Source organism: Coregonus clupeaformis, chromosome 4 (assembly GCF_020615455.1).
Source record: "Coregonus clupeaformis isolate EN_2021a chromosome 4, ASM2061545v1, whole genome shotgun sequence".
Lineage (NCBI taxonomy): Eukaryota > Metazoa > Chordata > Actinopteri > Salmoniformes > Salmonidae > Coregonus > Coregonus clupeaformis.
The window spans coordinates 19,989,957-20,010,076 of NC_059195.1; the positions used below are offsets into that span (position 1 = coordinate 19,989,957).

The window sequence follows — 20,120 nt, forward strand, 5'->3', positions numbered from 1 at the left end:
CATCTGTGTTGCTGGACGATGATTCAGTCATGTGTATTCTATTCATTACACTGGCATGTCGATCAACAGACACGCTACCGAACACAGCATTTACAACTGGCTCAAAAATCATATTATGCAAAAGTGTATCAAAACACTCATACACACACACACACATTCACTCTTTATCGCTTTCTATCTCTCTGTCTCTCTCTCTCTCTCTCTCTCTCTCTCTCTCTCTCTCTCTCTCTCTCTCTCTCTCTCTGTCTCTGTCTCTGTCTCTGTCTCTGTCTCTCTCTCTCTCTCTCTGTCTCTCTCTCTGTCTCTCTGTCTCTCACTCTCTCTCTCTCTCTCTCTCTCTCGATCTCTCTCTCTCTCTCTCTCTCTCTCTTCTCTCTCTCTAACATAGGAGGGGGAGGAGTAAGATGAGGAAGAGGAGGGAGGAGGATGTGTAATATTCAATATATTCAATATGAATAATAGAGAAATGTCCGGACAGATTGAGTTGATGATCATTTATCTAGAAGCTTTGCATGGCTCGCGCACACATTCAGTGGTTGACTGACTACCATAAACTATAGCACTCTGGATCCACCATGTGGTGTGGAATTAGGTTAGTCTTGTCGTAAACAGTTATCAATGCTACTGCACTGTCTAAACATCACAGTGGTGTCATCCTGTAACCCTGGTAACGGGGTTTGATCGATTGCCTTGGTCTGTGTTCCAAGGTTCCCATTTGTTTTCCTGGTGTGATGTCGCCATCCAGTGGACATACTTGAGTGTTACCGGTGACATTTTTACTAGTAGTGGCCCTGTCACGATGACTCCCCGTTCATAATCCTGGAGTGAGAAGAAACGGCCATTGCCCTTTAGACAAATGTGTCACTTTTATGCCCTGGCTGAATAATGGTTGGTGGTTGCTGCAGCTGATTGTAGGCCTCCTTCTCACGAGATAACCTATGAAAACCTGTATCAAGTAAAGTGGGAAACCTCAAATGTTACGCAAAGTAGCCACCTAATACAATAGTTATGTAACCAACTGTGTTTCAGATTTCGTCATAATTCCACTACAGTAAACTGCAGTGGAGGCTGGTGGGAGGAGCTATAGGAGGACGGACTCATTGTAATGGATGGAATGGAGTTAATGTTAACGGTATCATACACATCAAACATATGGAAACCACATGTCTGATTCCGTTCCATAGATACCATTCCAGCCCATTACACAGAGCCCATCCTCCTATAGCTCCTCCCACCAGCCTCCACTGGTAGGATGTCACCGCACCATCACCTCACTGCTTTCTAATGCCTCCTTTCAAGTTCTAGTCAGAATTAGGAACTCGGAAAATGTCGGGCTTGCTAACTGGTTGTAGTTATACACATGCCACCTTCAACGAATCAGCAAGTCAGACATTTCCGACTGTGCTAGTTCTGACTAGGGTATTTCCAGAATTCTGCAACATGCGCCTCGGTCTAGTAGTCTCCGTGAAGTCAATACCTCTGATTTTAGCTAGCTACAATAAGGATTAGATGCAACAGTGGAATTTGCGGTTTCCCTTCAAAATAAAAGTTCATAATTGAAAGTGATGCAAATGGATACAAAGAGTGGAATCATGCCATATTTAGACTAGATAATAAAAATAAATAAAATAAAGTATATAAATTCAACAACAGACAATAATTAGTGAATTTGACCAACAAAAAAAATCGCACTGTGGATGTATTAGACTTCAGAATGGCATCGGGGGCATCCTCCTATTTCACTGCGCAGCCTTACCTATGGATTGTGGATCAATGAAACGGGATATCAGTCTACTCAGTGACAACCACAGAACACAACTGTGAGTTTATACAAATATTAATTTCTTAGCTCTTATTGCGGGACTTTGACTGTGGGAAATCACCTCCCCAGTCAGCCCATTGTACGTATTGATAGCTGGTGTTTTTACAAACATTTTCCAATCCTCCTTCGACCAGCAACACCTGCCAGTGTTGTGGAAAAACTAAACAATTACACCCATTCCTAAAGCATCTAATCCCTCTGTGATGATTGACTTGACATCCTTAGTAATGAAATGCTTTGAGAAAATTGTGAGAAGTCATAATCTCAGCGCCACCCAGCAGTTCCTTCGACCCCTTTCAGTTTGCCTATCAGCCCAGCAGAGGAGTTGATGCCATTCTTCCTCTCCTCAACATGGTCTATAGACATCTAGAGGGCGCCAAATCCCATTTCAGGGTTCTTTTTGTTGACTTTTCTTCTGCCTTCAACACAATCCAGCCTTACATTCTGCCACGGAGACTCATAAGGGACTCCTCCTTAGATGGGGGGGGCTGTTTATGTGGCTGCTGGACTTCCTGAGCCAGAGGTCACAGCGGGGTCAAAGGGGGTGCCCCCACGTGTCAGACAACAGGCTCCCCACAGGGAGGTGTTTTGTCCCCTCTCCTGTACATCTTGTACACCAACAGTTGTACAAGTTCCCATCCTGACAGACACCTAGTTCCCATCCTGACAGACACCTAGTTCCCATCCTGACAGACACCTCGTTCCCATCCTGACAGACACCTCGTCAGGTTCCCAGATGACACTGCCCTGATCAGCCTGTTGCATGGGGACGAGGAACCCCATTGGCCCGGTGCTAAATGACTGTGTAGAGTGGTGTGACCAATCACACTTGGTCCTCAATACCAACAAGACCAAAGAGATGTGCATAGACTTCATTTTACATTTTTAGTCATTTAGCGGACGCTCTTATCCAGAGCGACTTACAGTTAGTGAATACATTTTTTTGTTTTTTAAAAGTTTTTTTTTATACTGGCCCCCCGTGTGAATCAAACACACAACCCTGGCTTTGCAAACACCATGCTCTATCAACTGAGCTACATCCCTGCCGGCCATTCCCTCCCCTAGACGAATTGTGCGCCACCCATGTGTCTCCCGGTCGCGGCCGGCTGCGACAGAGCCTGGATTCGAACCAGGATCTCTAGTGGCACAGTTAGCACTGCGATGCAGTGCCTTAGACCACTGGGCCACTCAGGAGTACCAGGAATGAACAACACCCACTCTCTGCAACATCTTTTAGTCAGAACATAGAGATTGTTGAGGAATACAAATATCTGGGTGTCCTCTTGGACGATAAGCTTCAGTGGAGTAAATGTACAGACCTGATCTACAAAAAGAGTCAACAGAGACTGTACTTTCTCAAAAAAGCTGGGATTTTTTTAAATGTTGACTGGACTATACTGACACTGTTTTACAAATCTTTCGTTGAGAGTATTTTAACTTTTTGTATTGTTTGTTGGTTTGGTAATGCCACTGTCAGCCAGAAAATGTTTTGCTGAGAAGGATTATCACCACAGCAAGCCAGGAAAAACACACCTAGACATTTATACCAGGTGTGATATCCTTCCTAAACAGCTGGGGTTAATGTTCCTATCCACCCAGTAAAGCCAGCAGGCTAGTCTCTTTCATCGGTATACACTGTATGTAACTTGGAAATATCCGTTAGAAAGAGGGGGGATTTAAAGATGCAACAACTATCATGGGTTGCTAATAGAGCCCCACAGTGGAGGTGTCATAATTCCCATAAAACCTAGCGGTCAAACAGGGAAATGGCTCCAATCATTTCCCCCCATTTATTTTTTCCCATAGGGGATTTTAGTAACACTTAAAATAAGGGCTGTGTTTCGTGTAGGCTTACCCTGGAGTGATGGTTTTGATAACCATGTAAATCTCTCTCGGACAAGGTGATTTTTTATCAATATATTCGGCTCTATTTACTTTCAGATTCGAAAATGCTAATTAGCATCAAAGTAGACATCATGCAAAACTACAAATCCCTGCAAGCTCCTTCACGTGATCTCTAGCTGACACCTTTGCTAACAGGTATTGTGTCAATTTCAAACTTGCACAAGACAAATCACAGAATTTAATTCATAGAATGTAGCCAATTTGATCAGTATTATATATATATATATATATATATAGTATTTATTCATTACTACATTTAGCTAACATTATATAGTTAATCCAGAGATTCTTACCTTTGCCGGCAGTCTCGTCCAGATCATAGCATTTGTAGTTCTTTATGATAACCACATTAGCGTTTCATTTTGGGGGGGGGTAAATATAGGCGAATATATTGATAAAAATCACCTTTTCGGAGAGCGATTTACACAGTTAACAAAACGTCACGCCAGAGTACGCCTACAGGAAACAGCCCTTACTTTAAGTTGATCTAAAATCCCCTATGGGAAAAATGAATGGTGGAAAAACGATTGGAACCATTTCCCTGTTTGACCACTAGGTTTTATGGGTATTATGACACCTACACTGTGGGGCTCTATATGATTAGGATAATGCCTTTGGCTGCTAGACAATGAAAGAAAGTTGAAAGAAAACCAATAGAACAGGAGAACGCATATGAGTAAGTCTCTATAAAAATAATTGCCTCCACGTTTCTATGGTGGGATTTTGCCATAGGCTACTTTTGAAGCAAGGTAAGACATGCCTCCAGAGGAGGCTGGTGGGAGGAGGTATAGGAAGACAAGCTCATTGGATGGAATGGAATTAATGGAACGGTATCAAACACATCAAACATACGGAAATCACATGTTTGACTCCATTCCATTGATTCCATTCCAGCCATTAAAATGAGCCTGTCTTCCTATAGCTCCTCCTACCAGCCTCCCCTGCATGCCCCATAATATGAAGTAAAAAGTCCAGGTTTCAAACAATTAAGGAACAATTTTTACATTTAGCGGACGCTCTTATCCAGAGCGACTTACAGTTAGTGAGTGCAAACATTTTTCATACTGGCCCCCCGTGGGAAACGAACCCACAACCCTGGCGTTGCAAACGCCATGCTCTACCAACTGAGCTACACAGGGCCTATGCAAAATGATAGGCCTAAATGTCTTCTAGCTGGATAGGCTTTCCCGAAAACCTTCTCTATTAAATGTTAACTAGCTACAAAGTAATCTGTCAGAATGATATCGTGATTATTTGCGTCAATCCAGCGGCCATTTATTTTGCAAACTCCATCTCATGTGATACAGAAACACTGCTAATCAAAAAATAGTGCTAGGTGCCTGCACACTTGAATTAAAAGGTAACTACTCTCAAAAATCCAAATGTATTAGATCTTTCCCAGACCTCAAAAGTGGTCTCCTGGTGTAGTTTAAGCATTGTTATGGACTTAGAACATACAATTGTGTTGTTTTTTGTTTTCAAAAAGTGTGACTTTGAGGACAAAAACCTTGAAAAAAATGTTGACTCAGTTTATCTGTTTCAATAATAGGTCTACAACATTAGCCTACTGCACAGCACAGCTTGGGTTGGCCTGACTGTGAAAGACCAATATGGGCGTCTTTCCTTCGCCTGGCGGGCCGTTCTGATTTTTGTGTGTGTGAGTATACCCACTTCTCCAGGCACCACCACTAGACCACTGTGTAAATCGCTTCACAGTTGTGTTCTTTTGGGTGTCCCGGAGTAGACTGATACCCCGTTTCATTGATTCACAATCCATATCTAAGGCTGGACAGTGAAAAATATAAGTATGCCCCCAATGCCATTCTGAAGTCTAATACATCCACAGTGCTATTTCTTTTGTTGTATTTATATAACAACATTAAAATCTTGTTTCGCATGATCTAGTCCAAATATGGCATGATTCCACTATGTGTATCCATTTGCGTCACGTTCAATGAGGGACCTTTATTTTGAAGGCAAACCACAAACATTCCACTATTGTGGCTAATCCTTATTGTGGCTGGCGTCACACAGGTTAGATACTTTACCATAACAACGTTCTAGCTCAGTCACAGATAAAATGGACCCGTCTATGTACCTGTATGATGTCCCCCCGGTGTTGATTGAGACGTTTTGCAAGGTAATCGACAGCGGTGATGACAGCCTCGGATGGCGCGGGCTTGGTGAGTAATGTGAACTAAAAAGTGTTACTTTCTGTGCGCGCTTTAAACTTTATCTCTATTGGTTTACCAAAGCGGAAGTGTTGTGTTCACTGAGGTATAGGTTGTGTAGATTACCTGGAACGATCTCTTCTGTGATAAATTCACATTCACTTTCGTTTTGTCCACATTATGTAACGCTGTTAGTGTATAGCACTGTAGCACATATGGTATCATGTCACAATAACACTATAACTGGGAGAAAAATTCAGCGCTGTCATTTTAGCTACACCAGCTCACTTGACGTCACGTCACCGCTCCCCAACCCCTTTTCGGGGGCATTTGCCAATTAAATCAAATCAAATCAAATTATATTTGTCACATACACCTGTTTAGCAGATGTTATAGCGGGTGTAGCGAAATGCTTGTGCTTCTAGCTCCGACAGTGCAGTAATATCTAACAATTTCACAACATATACCCAATACACACAAAACTAGTAAGGAATGGGATTTAAGAATATATACATATATGGACAAGCAATGACAGAGCGGCATGGACTAAGATACAGTAGAATATTATAGAATAGAATACAGTATATACAAATGAGCTGAGTAGTGCAAGAAATGTAAACATTATTAAAGTGACTAGTGTTCCATTTCTTAAAGTGGCCAGTGATTTCAATAGGCAGCAGCAGTCTCTAATGTTCTAGTGATGGCTATTTAACAGTCTGATGGCCTTGACATAGAAGCTGTTTTTCAGTCTCTCGGTCCCAGCTTTGATGCACCTGTACTGACCTCGCCTTCTGGATGATAGCAGGGTGAACAGGCAGTGGCTCGGGTGGTTGATGTCCTTGATGATCTTTTTGTCCTTCCTGTGACATCGGGTGTTGTATGTGTCTTGGAGGGCGGGTAGTTTGCCCCCGGTAATGCGTTCGGCAGACTGCACCACCCTCTGGAGAGCCCTGCGGTTGCGGGCGGTGCAGTTGCGGTACCAGGCGGTGATACAGCCCGACAGGATGCTCTCAATTGTGCATCTGTAAAAGGTTGTGAGGGTTTTAGGTGCTAAGCTGAATTTCTTCAGCCTCCTTTCTGTTTTTATGATCCATGATCTTCTGTTCTGACAGAGAGCTGGTCTCACTCTGTTTGATAATGTGCGTTTGACTTTGAATGTGAATTTGCACCACCTCAGCTCAGCCAATCAGAAAACTGGCCCATCTTGGTAGGGGAGCCGGCCATTGCCCGCTGGTCAGCGAAATGCTCAATATAGATTATTATGACAACAGAGGAATTGCGCAAAAGTCATAAAAAAAACAGGCCCATGGGCTGCCGGCCGTGCCATTTTTAAAATACATTGTTTACATATATTTTTGGGTCAATTCCGACCAGCCCACCCCAATTAAAGATGGTCCTTCTGGCATTATTTGCCAGAATTGCCAGGCGGCCAATCCGCCCACGCCCTATAAGAACTTGCTTCCATTTCTCTACTTTACCTATCCCCCTTCAGCTGCGCGTATTGTGCCAAGTTGGACGGAGGTGCGACGCACCGAGAGGCTGGAGGCAATGGGCAAGAGCCCCACGCGCGAACTCATCTGGTCGTGGGCGCAACAGAACAAAACTGTTGGGGACCTTCTGAAGGTATTGGAGGATATGGGCCACTACAGAGCGCTACAGCTCTTTATGCCTCAAGGTAAGGGACTATTCAATAGTTGTGTGTTATTAGACCTATATGATGGTGCGGTTTGTGTCAGTTTCAAATGGCTGTAGCCTGTTTAACTGTAGCCTGTTTTTCACTGGCCTAAACCGTTGGTTTCAGTTCTGTAATGTCATTGTTGCATAAACTTCCTCTGTCGGTGTGCAAGCGCTCAGCAGTGTCAACAACACATTGAGCAAATGTGAGACTGAACAAATTCAGTGCCTGCTACACTAACGGTTGAACATGTAGGCCCGTGTTATTAAAGATGAATAAAACAGTGAAATGTTGTCCTTTCAGAAACAAAGTATTCCTTCCCCAACAGTGGACCATCAGAGAGCAGCAGGGATAACCCCTCCCCTCCTGAGTCACCCGTGGTAAGCTACTGTAACTGGTCATGATATATCTATTATTATAAACTGGGTGGTTCGAGCCCTGAATGCTGATTGGCTGAAAGCCATGGTATATCAGACCGTATACCATGGGTATGACAAAACATTTATTTTTACTGCTCTAATTACATTGGTAACCAGTTCATAATAGCAATAAGGCACCTCTGGGGTTTGTGGTATATGGCCAATATACCACGGCTAAGGGCTGTGTCCAGGCACTTAAATCAAACCCCTCCCCTCCTGAGTCACCCGTGCTAGGCTACTAGTCATGTCATGATCAACCTATCATGTTATGATCAATGTAGTTTGTGTTGAACTTGCAATTAATAATCTCCCTTTTATAGACACTAGTAACTTTCGCCTTAATGAATGTATGAGAGGTTGTCTCCAGTGGCACCATATTGTCTATATAGGCTAGTGCATGTGTCTCCAGTGGCACCATATTGTCTATATAGGCTAGTGCATGTGTCTCCAGTGGCACCATATTGTCTATATAGGCTAGTGCATGTGTCTCCAGTGGCACCATATTGTCTATATAGGCTAGTGCATGTGTCTCCAGTGACACCATATTGTCTATATAGGCTAGTGCATGTGTCTCCAGTGACACCATATTGTCTATATAGGCTAGTGCATGTGTCTCCAGTGGCACCATATTGTCTATATAGGCTAGTGCATGTGTCTCCAGTGACACCATATTGTCTATATAGGCTAGTGCATGTGTCTCCAGTGACACCATATTGTCTATATAGGCTAGTGCATGTGTCTCCAGTGACACCATATTGTCTATATAGGCTAGTGCATGTGTCTCCAGTGGCACCATATTGTCTATATAGGCTAGTGCATGTGTCTCCAGTGGCACCATATTGTCTATATAGGCTAGTGCATGTGTCTCCAGTGACACCATATTGTCTATATAGGCTAGTGCATGTGTCTCCAGTGGTACCATATTGTCTATATAGGCTAGTGCATGTGTCTCCAGTGGCACCATATTGTCTATATAGGCTAGTGCATGTGTCTCCAGTGACACCATATTGTCTATATAGGCTAGTGCATGTGTCTCCAGTGGCACCATATTGTCTATATAGGCTAGTGCATGTGTCTCCAGTGGCACCATATTGTCTATATAGGCTAGTGCATGTGTCTCCAGTGACACCATATTGTCTATATAGGCTAGTGCATGTGTCTCCAGTGGCACCATATTGTCTATATAGGCTAGTGCATGTGTCTCCAGTGACACCATATTGTCTATATAGGCTAGTGCATGTGTCTCCAGTGGCACCATATTGTCTATATAGGCTAGTGCATGTGTCTCCAGTGGTACCATATTGTCTATATAGGCTAGTGCATGTGTCTCCAGTGGTACCATATTGTCTATATAGGCTAGTGCATGTGTCTCCAGTGACACCATATTGTCTATATAGGCTAGTGCATGTGTGATCCTGTAATTGATCCTGTATTACACTGTACTAACTGTATTTTTGTCATCATGTCCTGTTTTCTCAGTCACCCCCACCTGACAGTGAGTCAACCCAACCTGGTTGGAACCAGTCTGATAATCATGTGTCGAGTGAAGGTACTTAACTGAAAGGTTGCTGAGCCGACAAGGTGAAAAACTGACTGTGTGCCCTTGAGCAAGGCACTTAACCCTAATTTGCTCCAGGGGTGCTGTACTACTATGACTGACCCTGTAAAACAACACATTACACTGCACCTATCTGGTATATGTGACAAATTATTATTATTATTATTATTGTTATTATTTGTATTTGTATTTGTATTTTTTTTGTCCAGTGATTTTCTGTCCACCTTTTAATATTCATAATGAGACATTAGATTGCTGAGCCATTTCTCTGTTTCAGTACGAGTTGTGTTCATCATGCTGTGTCAGTAATACTATCACTTGTTCTTATATTGGGTCATCAAAACATCCCACCTCAGCATGTGTTGAGATGGTCCCTTGATACGACAGACTCATAAATAATACTGAGGGTATTATCTGAAACATCCTACTAGACTCATAAATAATACTGAGGGTATTATCTGGAACATCCTACTAGACTCATAAATAATACTGAGGGTATTATCTGAAACATCCTACTAGACTCATAAATAATACTGAGGGTATTATCTGGAACATCCTACTAGACTCATAAATAATACTGAGGGCATTATCTGGAACATCCTACTAGACTCATAAATAATACTGAGGGCATTATCTGGAACATCCTACTAGACTCATAAATAATACTGAGGGCATTATCTGAAACATCCTACTAGACTCATAAATAATACTGAGGGTATTATCTGGAACATCCTACTAGACTCATAAATAATACTGAGGGCATTATCTGGAACATCCTACTAGACTCATAAATAATACTGAGGGCATTATCTGGAACATCCTACTAGACTCATAAATAATACTGAGGGCATTATCTGAAACATCCTACTAGACTCATAAATAATACTGAGGGCATTATCTGGAACATCCTACTAGACTCATAAATAATACTGAGGGCATTATCTGGAACATCCTACTAGACTCATAAATAATACTGAGGGCATTATCTGGAACATCCTACTAGACTCATAAATAATACTGAGGGCATTATCTGGAACATCCTACTAGACTCATAAATAATACTGAGGGCATTATCTGAAACATCCTACTAGACTCATAAATAATACTGAGGGCATTATCTGAAACATCCTACTAGACTCATACATAATACTGAGGGCATTATCTGGAACATCCTACTAGACTCATAAATAATACTGAGGGTATTATCTGAAACATCCTACTAGACTCATAAATAATACTGAGGGCATTATCTGGAACATCCTACTAGACTCATAAATAATACTGAGGGCATTATCTGGAACATCCTACTAGACTCATAAATAATACTGAGGGCATTATCTGGAACATCCTACTAGACTCATAAATAATACTGAGGGCATTATCTGGAACATCCTACTAGACTCATAAATAATACTGAGGGCATTATCTGGAACATCCTACTAGACTCATAAATAATACTGAGGGCATTATCTGGAACATCCTACTGTATGGTTTCAGTGAGAGCAAGCTTCTGGGAGGTATCTAATTCCCTATTTCACTTCACCTTTTTATTAAGTGGTTTCATTGACGACAGATTTCATAGGCTGCGTCCCAAATGGTACCCTATTCCCTAAATAGTGCCCATGATGGTCAAAAGTAGTGCACTATGTATGGTGTCGTTTGGGACGCGCCCATACGGCTCATTGAACATGTGTAAATGTACTAGTGAGAATGCTGAGGTTTTTCCTGGGTACTCTGCTTATGTTCTAAGTGTTTTGACCTTGTTGCTAGGTAGAAACCACAGGCTTAGTGTTTTGACCTTGTTGCTAGGTAGAAACCACAGGCTTAGTGTTTTGACCTTGTTGCTAGGTAGAAACCACAGGCTTAGTGTTTTGACCTTGTTGCTAGGTAGAAACCACAGGCTTAGTGTTTTGACCTTGTTCCTAGGTAGAAACCACAGGCTTGTGATCACCTACTCGGACGTCATAGAGGGAACTAGACATTTTCACCAGGACATGAAGATCTCTGAGGGCAGCTTCTCTGCTGTCTACAGAGCGGTAAAGGGAAATGAAACCTTGGCTGTCAAGCTCTTTAAGCAGGTACTAACTTTCCTCCTCCATTTTATACTCATTTTATACTCCATTTTATACTCTATGGAGATGAAATATACTAGAGGTCATTATCCAACTAGAGAGACATTTATTTGGTTATGTGCTTCAGAAGGACTGAGGACACACAACACAGTTGAAATGTTTGTTGGTCTTCGTTGGTCTGTACAGGTGCAGAAAGCCTCGTGGAGGAAGTTGTGGGATCTATTCAGGAGAGAGATGGAAGTTCATCATCTGTACGTTTAACTACTCCATTCAGCCTCCATTTTAGATGGTTTCTGCGGATATATTTACCACTGAAATCCATTAGGACATATCACTCTTCTTCCATGCACACATCTTCTCGTAATGGTAAACAATAACATCTGCCCTCAATGACTAACCTGGTTAAATAAAGGCAAATATCTGTCTGTTACTAATCATCAAATCTGCCTGTTTATGTTTCAGCTATCAGCATCCTAACATCTTGGAGCTGTTGGGTTGTTACTCTGATGGGGATCGTTACTGGCTGGTATACCCTTACCTTCCCAACGGATCACTGTTCCACAGACTGCATGACCAGGTGAGATATACTACTTCAGTTCAGACACCACTACGCACAAGCACACACATTTTCTTCAGAAAATGTACCTATTCTAGTTGTAGGTTGTGTTACCTATTCTAGTTGTATGTTGTGTTACCTATTCTAGTTGTATGTTGTGTTACCTATTCTAGTTGTATGTTGTGTTACCTATTCTAGTTGTATGTTGTGTTACCTATTCTAGTTGTATGTTGTGTTACCTATTCTAGTTGTATGTTGTGTTACCTATTCTAGTTGTAGGTTGTGTTACCTATTCTAGTTGTAGGTTGTGTTACCTATTCTAGTTGTAGGTTGTGTTACCTATTCTAGTTGTAGGTTGTGTTACCTATTCTAGTTGTAGGTTGTGTTACCTATTCTAGTTGTATGTTGTGTTACCTATTCTAGTTGTATGTTGTGTTACCTATTCTAGTTGTAGGTTGTGTTACTGTAAAGGCAGATTTCCATCCTCTGATGGACCATAAACTTCCATTTTATTCTACTAAACTACTATACTATTCTATTTCAATGCCAAAAATATCAGTTTATCTGTCTCTGTGGTGGACAGACTGTGTGGTAGTAGGTGTATTGGTGTTTAAATGCTAACATGTCTCCCTCCTGCATCTCTCTGTAGAACCTAGTGCCCACTCTCTCATGGCAGGAGCGTTTGGACATCATCAAGGGGACGGCTAAGGCAGTACATCACCTACATACGGCCCAGCCCTGCACTGTGGTCTGTGGTAACATCACAAGGTACCAGCTAAGGCAGTACATCACCTACATACGGCCCAGCCCTGCACTGTGGTCTGTGGTAACATCACAAGGTACCAGCTAAGGCAGTACATCACCTACATACGGCCCAGCCCTGCACTGTGGTCTGTGGTAACATCACAAGGTACCAGCTAAGGCAGTACATCACCTACATACGGCCCAGCCCTGCACTGTGGTCTGTGGTAACATCACAAGGTACCAGCTAAGGCAGTACATCACCTACATACGGCCCAGCCCTGCACTGTGGTCTGTGGTAACATCACAAGGTACCAGCTAAGGCAGTACATCACCTACATACGGCCCAGCCCTGCACTGTGGTCTGTGGTAACATCACAAGGTACCAGCTCAAACCCCTAGGCTAATCACTCACCTCACCCCCTTTTAGGGTCTTGGTGAATGATGGGACCAGGAAAGAGACAGCCTTTTTTAAGCATTTCGTTTAGCATAGCATAACACAGCATATCACAGTATAACCTAGCATAGCATAGCCTAGCATAGCACATTTCCAAAGATCCCAGTCACACCAGAGTCCCAAAGATCCCAGTCACACCTGAGTTCCAAAGATCCCAGTCACCCCTGTGTTCCAAAGATCCCAGTCACCCCTGAGTTCCAAAGACCCCAGTCACACCTGAGTTCCAAAGACCCCAGTCACACCAGAGTCCCAAAGATCCCAGTCACCCCTGAGTTCCAAAGATCCCAGTCACCCCTGAGTTCCAAAGATCCCAGTCACCCCTGAGTTCCAAAGATCCACCTGTTCCAAAGTGTCTTCTTTCTGTGTAGTTCTAACATACTTCTGGACGAGCGGCTGCAGCCCAAGCTGTCTGATTTTGGGACGGCCCGTCTCAGACCCCACTCTGTCAGTCAGAGCTGCACCGTTACCTTGGATACGACCTGTGGAACCCTGGGATACCTGCCAGAGGAATACATCCGAGACGGAAAGCTGTCCGTCAGTCTGGATGTGTTCAGCTTGGGAATGGTGAGTTAGGGAGTACTCTGAAACATCTTTTGACAAACAATCATCTTTGTCAGGTACTTGGGACAAATACTGGACCTGATAAACTGATCTGAATGCCAGAACATAGCTGTTTGTGAATTGCTTGGATGTCTATGACCAGAACCTGTTAATAAGAAGCTGTTTGTTCTTAGGTTATAATGGAAACATTAACGGGACGGAACGTCAGAGAGGACACTCCTAAACACACCCTGCTGGTAAGACTACAATGACATTTTGCACATGTTGTATTGAAATGCTAGCAAACACATGACATAATGCTGGATTACTGGATACATGCCCTCTGGTTCATCCTCCCTCCCTCCCTCCAGAGAGACATCCTACATGGAGAGGTGGAGGACAGTGGCAGTGTAGACTCCTGTCTTCAGTATCTGGACCCAAGGGCTGGTCTCTGCCCCCACTCTGTGTCCTTTACCTTGTTCCGCCTGGCCCTGGACTGCACCTCTACACGACCACGCAACAGACCCACCATGGAGAATGTGAGTCAACTCAACACAATTCAATGCAATCTAGTTTGAGCTAGTTGAATATAGTTTATGTAGAGTATGAGGTAGTTGAATATAGTTTATTTAGAGTTTGAGCTAGTTGAATATAGTTTATTTAGAGTTTGAGCTAGTTGAATATAGTTTATGTAGAGTTTGAGCTAGTTGAATATAGTTTATGTAGAGTATGAGGTAGTTGAATATAGTTTATGTAGAGTATGAGGTAGTTGAATATAGTTTATTTAGAGTTTGAGCTAGTTGAATATAGTTTATGTAGAGTTTGAGCTAGTTGAATATAGTTTATGTAGAGTTTGAGCTAGTTGAATATAGTTTATGTAGAGTATGAGGTAGTTGAATGTAGTTTATGTAGAGTTTGAGCTAGTTGAATATAGTTTATGTAGAGTTTGAGCTAGTTGAATATAGTTTATGTAGAGTTTGAGCTAGTTGAATATAGTTTATGTAGAGTTTCAACTACAAGGCAAATATTTTCTTTGACATTCAAATACAGGTCTCAGAAAAACAATACCTCGCAAATAACCAAATCATATTTGAAGGTATTTGAATATATGCAAGTTATTTGAAAAACAAAACAATATTTATTTGATGGCTGCCAACTATTTGATGACAAACCAAAAACTATAACAGTTAGTTGAATTAGTGTAAATATATGATCAGAAGCACATAGTTTGGAGGGCTCTCAGATATGAATTTTAATATAGTCTATAACCTAGAATTAAATACATGAGGGACATGAAATCACCTCAACATTAAAGTAGACTAACAAAATGACTAACAAATATTTCTGTTGAGTGACACAAGGAAATGCAGCAACACTTGACATCCAGTTATTTTACATACGTAGTAACTTTGATTATTACAATAGCAACATTGTTGTTACGTAGGACTTTGGAAATGTCTTTATAATTGCACAATAATGGAGTTATTACATGGAATAAGGAACAGTCACTATTCTTGTGTACAGTAGTTACAAAGATTCTCAGCTCATTGCCATGCAATTCAAATGCAATTACCAAAGTATTACGTAACCACATGCTAATAAAATGTTGCTACAAAACTAATTAAGAGTTTTATTACTCGGGCACAAGAACAGTTTCACGTTAAGTGCTAGTCAGAATGCTAACAGGAACAAAATATGTCTATTAAGTGTCGAAGGGAAAATAAATATCCCAAAACTGCCTTCTTGAATCAACTACAGCCAAGGTAGGTGTGAAAAACATGTTAGTTTGTGAGTAAACTATCCCTTTAAAGATGGTATAGTGTGTGTGTGTTTAAAACAAGAACACTTACGCTCAGATGGACAAAGAGGTTTCGGCGTTGTTTTTGCTAAGCATCCAACTTGCTGTTAGCAAATGGATTTGAATTACTCTGCGGTATTTTTAGGTATCATAAAATGAATTGCATCTTTCAAACTTTTCAGTGGCATGTTAAAAGTCATACAGTACAGATGTAGGATCTTAATTTGAGCCAGTTTGCTACAGCAGGAAAATAATCCTGCAGCAACAGGAAATGTGAATTATTATGTGGATTATAATTAATGGACATTTTTGTAGGGCTTGATACTTTTTTCATTAGGGCAAATCAAATCTGAAATGTTAAAGTCGATATTACAAACTTTAGAAGCCTTTTTCAAAACTCAAATACACTACAAGTTAGCATTTTCTGATGTGCAGGAAAATTCTCAGCAACAAAAGTGTGATCAAAGTAAGATCCTACGTCTGTAGTTGAGCATCACAACTTATCTGTGCAAAATATCATTGTTAATTGGTTTGACTTGATAGTGTACACCTGGGGCAATGGACATTCAGGAGAATGGACATTTACAGAATGTTCAGATAGAAATGTATTGTGTAGATCAAATATGACTTCAAACAAGCAGTTCCAGATACAGCCCTGCCGTTAGTTGAAGGCAGCCAATCCAATCTGTATTCAAATAGTTTTAAAAAGTAGTCATTTTTTTTGGGGGGGGATCTGTTTTCAAGTAGTTGTAGTCACCTCCAAAGTAACTGTGTTTCCCTGAAAGCATAGTTAAAACTACAGTTATCTCAGTCTGGACTGAATACTGCAGCTAGGTGAGGGGCTGACTATACAAATGAGAACAAAAGTCATTTACAGCCTCTCAACATTTGTGGACTTAGTAAATATTGACTTTATGAGTCATAATATATTTATTTCTGTCCATTTTTGATGAGTGAAGAGATTTGCCTTTATTTACAGGTAAATCATTGATAGCACGTTATCTTTTACAATAACGAAATGGGTGTTTTCCCCCCACCTGTCTCTTCCAGGTGCTACAGGTATTGAGCCAGCTGCTTCCCCTGCCGTCCCCACCTGAAGACCAGCCCCACACCCTGACCGACTGGGCCCCAGCTCCCCCTGCCTCCCCTGCCCAGACGGGAGATGGCCCCAGCTCCAACCCCAGCCCCAGTGTGCCTGTAGAGGACGATGAGCTGCACAGTTACCCCAGTGCCAACCCACAGCCAGCTCCAGCCCAGGGAGGGCCCTGTGAGTGTAGCCAGTCAGAGGTCACCTATCTGGGCAGTGGGGAGCGGCTAGGCCAGAGCCTCCAGACCAATGGAGAGACAGTGGATCTATACAGTAGCTGGCCAGTCCAGTGTAGCTGTTCAGCTGAGGTGGATGGAATGGGCTGTGAGGATTGTACAGCCAATGGATTTACTCCCTGCCCCTCAGACCTCCCTCAAGGCAAGTATTATGTTTGGGACCAGAAGTTATACCTTAAACCTAACCAGGTTTAAGCCCAAGGCCCTATAGACTGTAACTATCTATAGACTGTAACTACCTATAGACTATTAACTACCTATAGACTGTAACTACCTATAGACTGTAACTATCTATAGACTGTAACTACCTATAGACTAACTACCTATTGACTATAACTACCTATAGACTGTAACTATCTATAGACTGTAACTATCTATAGACTGTAACTATCTATAGACTGTAACTATCTATAGACTGTAACTATCTATAGACTGTAACTATCTATAGACTGTAACTACCTATTGACTATAACTACCTATAGACTGTAACTATCTATAGACTGTAACTACCTATTGACTATAACTACCTATTGACTGTAACTATCTATAGACTGTAACTACCTATAGACTGTAACTACCTATAGACTGTAACTATCTATAGACTGTAACTACCTATTGACTATAACTACCTATAGACTGTAACTACCTATAGACTGTAACTACCTATAGACTGTAACTACCTATAGACTGTAACTACCTATAGACTGTAACTACCTATAGACTATAACTACCTATAGACTGTAACTACCTATAGACTGTAACTACCTATTGACTATAACTATCTATAGACTGTAACTATCTATAGACTATAACTACCTATAGACTGTAACTACCTATAGACTGTAACTACCTATAGACTGTAACTACCTATAGACTGTAACTATCTATAGACTGTAACTATCTATAGACTGTAACTATCTATAGACTGTAACTACCTATAGACTAACTACCTATTGACTATAACTACCTATAGACTGTAACTATCTATAGACTGTAACTATCTATAGACTGTAACTACCTATAGACTGTAACTACCTATAGACTGTAACTATCTATAGACTGTAACTATCTATAGACTGTAACTACCTATAGACTAACTACCTATAGACTGTAACTATCTATAGACTATAACTACCTATAGACTATAACTACCTATAGACTGTAACTACCTATAGACTGTAACTATCTATAGACTGTAACTACCTATAGACTATATCTACCTAGAGACTGTAACTAGGACCTGGAGTTTATCCAGGTCTGGTCAAAGGGTCAAGGAAAAACACTGTTTTAGCTATAGAACCTGGTTGTATAAAAATAAAGATTTCAGAGATCGTTTCTTCTTTACACAGCAGCCAATGTTGAGTCGAGAGTCACATACTGTAACCATGGTTTCATTCCAATGGTGGTGTCTATGTTACAGGTGACCTCAGCTTCCCTTCCCTTGGTTTAGTGGACAACCCTGCCAAGGACAGACTGAGGAATAAGATTGATCTGTACAACAGAAGCCTCATCAGAACAGAGGAACTCCTCTCTATCTCCATGGCAACCCAGGAGTGACAAACGCTGATCCAGGATCTGCTTGCCCTTCCCCAAATCCTAATCTTAACCATTTACAAACACAAAACAGACCCCCAGACCAGCATCTAGGACAACTTCACTACTTTGAATGACACATGCATACATGGCCTGCTGAGAGAGAGAGAGAGAGAGAGAGAGAGAGAGAGAGAGAGAGAGAGAGAGAGAGAGAGAGAGAGAGAGAGAGAGAGAGAGAGAGAGTTAAACTTATCCATATATCTGACTTAATCATTTCTGGCCCTGGTTAAATGACCTGGCATGGCCTCTCAGCCACAGGATACTGTAGGTGTACACATCAAATAATATTGGTTTCAAACCTCCCTTTCTTTAAAATGACTGTACGGATCTGGGCTCATCTTTCGTCCATTTAGTTTCAATGGAATTAAGATGATCTTAGTGCTACGATGCTTTTGGGAAACCCAGCCCTGGTATGTGACAAGACGTGACGTTCATGTGGTTGAACGATAGCAATCTATGTCCTTCATTGACGGTATATTATGCTAAAACTATATTATTATTATAGAAAGCTATTTATTATCTGCTGACAGATTCCATTTCTTATTTATAAAATTAGGACATGATTTCTATAAAGCATTTTTATAAAGATAATTTAAAACATTAGCGTGTAGAAACTGTGCCAGGGAAACTAAACCAAAGCATGAATTGCTGTCATACCTTGTCCATAGGCTGCTGACAGAGTAAGAAAACCAACGTGTCATTTTGTAATTTGGGTGAACTATCCCCTTATTTATGTTTCGTAAGTTGACTTTACATTTTTCATGCCTTTTTATTAATAAAATATGATTGACAATGTGGATGAATTAGTTTGAAATTATTTATAGGTAAACAAACTATAGTCCGCTTTCACTGTAGTACACAACTATAAACTGCATTCATGACTTCAAATAAGATGTTGTAGCACCAATTCGAACTGCTCTCGGCTGTTCACTGGGACCTTATGATCACTCAGCTGCACAGCTGATGCCTGCTGGACTGTTCCTTTACACGGTACCCCGTCCTGTTTATCTGTTTAGCCTCAGCCCAAACTTTCATCGCCATTACCAGTTGTTGTCTTGGCGATTGGAAAGCTGCCGCGGTCATCCCCCTCTTCAAAGGGGGTGACACTCTAGATCCAAACTGCTACAGACCTATATCCATCCTGCCCTGCCTTTCGAAAGTTTTTGAAAGCCAAGTTAACAAACAGATCGCCGACCATTTCGAATCCCACCGTACCTTCTCCGCTATGCAATCCGGTTTCCGAGCTGGTCATGGGTGCACTTCAGCCACGCTCAAGGTCCTAAACGATATTATAACCGCGATCGATAATAGACAGTACTGTGCAGCAGTCTTCATCGACCTGGCCAAGGCTTTCGACTCTGTCAACCACCGCATTCTTATTGGCAGACTAAATAGCCTTGGTTTCTCAAATGACTGCCTCGCCTGGTTCACCAACTAATTCTCAGATAGAGTTCAATGTGTCAAATCGGAGGGCCTGTTGTCTGGACCTA

At 41.6% G+C, this 20,120-nt stretch overlaps 1 protein-coding gene and 2 long non-coding RNA genes across 4 annotated transcripts; 1 reads left to right on the top strand and 2 right to left on the bottom strand.

Annotated features, from left to right (window-relative positions):
- Positions 1 to 479: 479 nt before the first annotated feature.
- Positions 480 to 5,905, bottom strand: LOC121553355. The gene is made up of 2 exons (XR_005997524.1): positions 5,826 to 5,905; positions 480 to 946 (listed from the first exon to the last, which is right to left on the bottom strand). It is a non-coding gene; the product is annotated as an uncharacterized LOC121553355 (long non-coding RNA).
- Positions 5,738 to 19,425, top strand: irak3 (interleukin-1 receptor-associated kinase 3). 2 transcript variants are annotated; one of them, XM_045210569.1, is made up of 13 exons: positions 5,738 to 5,910; positions 7,391 to 7,573; positions 7,877 to 7,953; positions 9,472 to 9,541; positions 11,321 to 11,628; positions 11,809 to 11,873; positions 12,085 to 12,199; positions 12,828 to 12,946; positions 13,745 to 13,940; positions 14,111 to 14,173; positions 14,288 to 14,455; positions 16,765 to 17,179; positions 18,458 to 19,425. In XM_045210569.1, the coding sequence occupies exons 1-13, from the start codon at positions 5,808 to 5,810 to the stop codon at positions 18,592 to 18,594; spliced, it is 2,019 nt and encodes a 672-aa protein (XP_045066504.1). In that variant the 5' UTR covers positions 5,738 to 5,807; the 3' UTR covers positions 18,595 to 19,425. The 2 variants fall into 2 exon arrangements, with proteins under 2 accessions (XP_045066504.1, XP_045066506.1); XM_045210571.1 differs by having other exon boundaries at positions 11,477 to 11,628.
- On the bottom strand, positions 9,719 to 11,531 carry LOC121553351. The gene is made up of 3 exons (XR_005997522.2): positions 11,466 to 11,531; positions 11,349 to 11,426; positions 9,719 to 11,309 (listed from the first exon to the last, which is right to left on the bottom strand). It is a non-coding gene; the product is annotated as an uncharacterized LOC121553351 (long non-coding RNA).
- Positions 19,426 to 20,120: the final 695 nt, after the last annotated feature.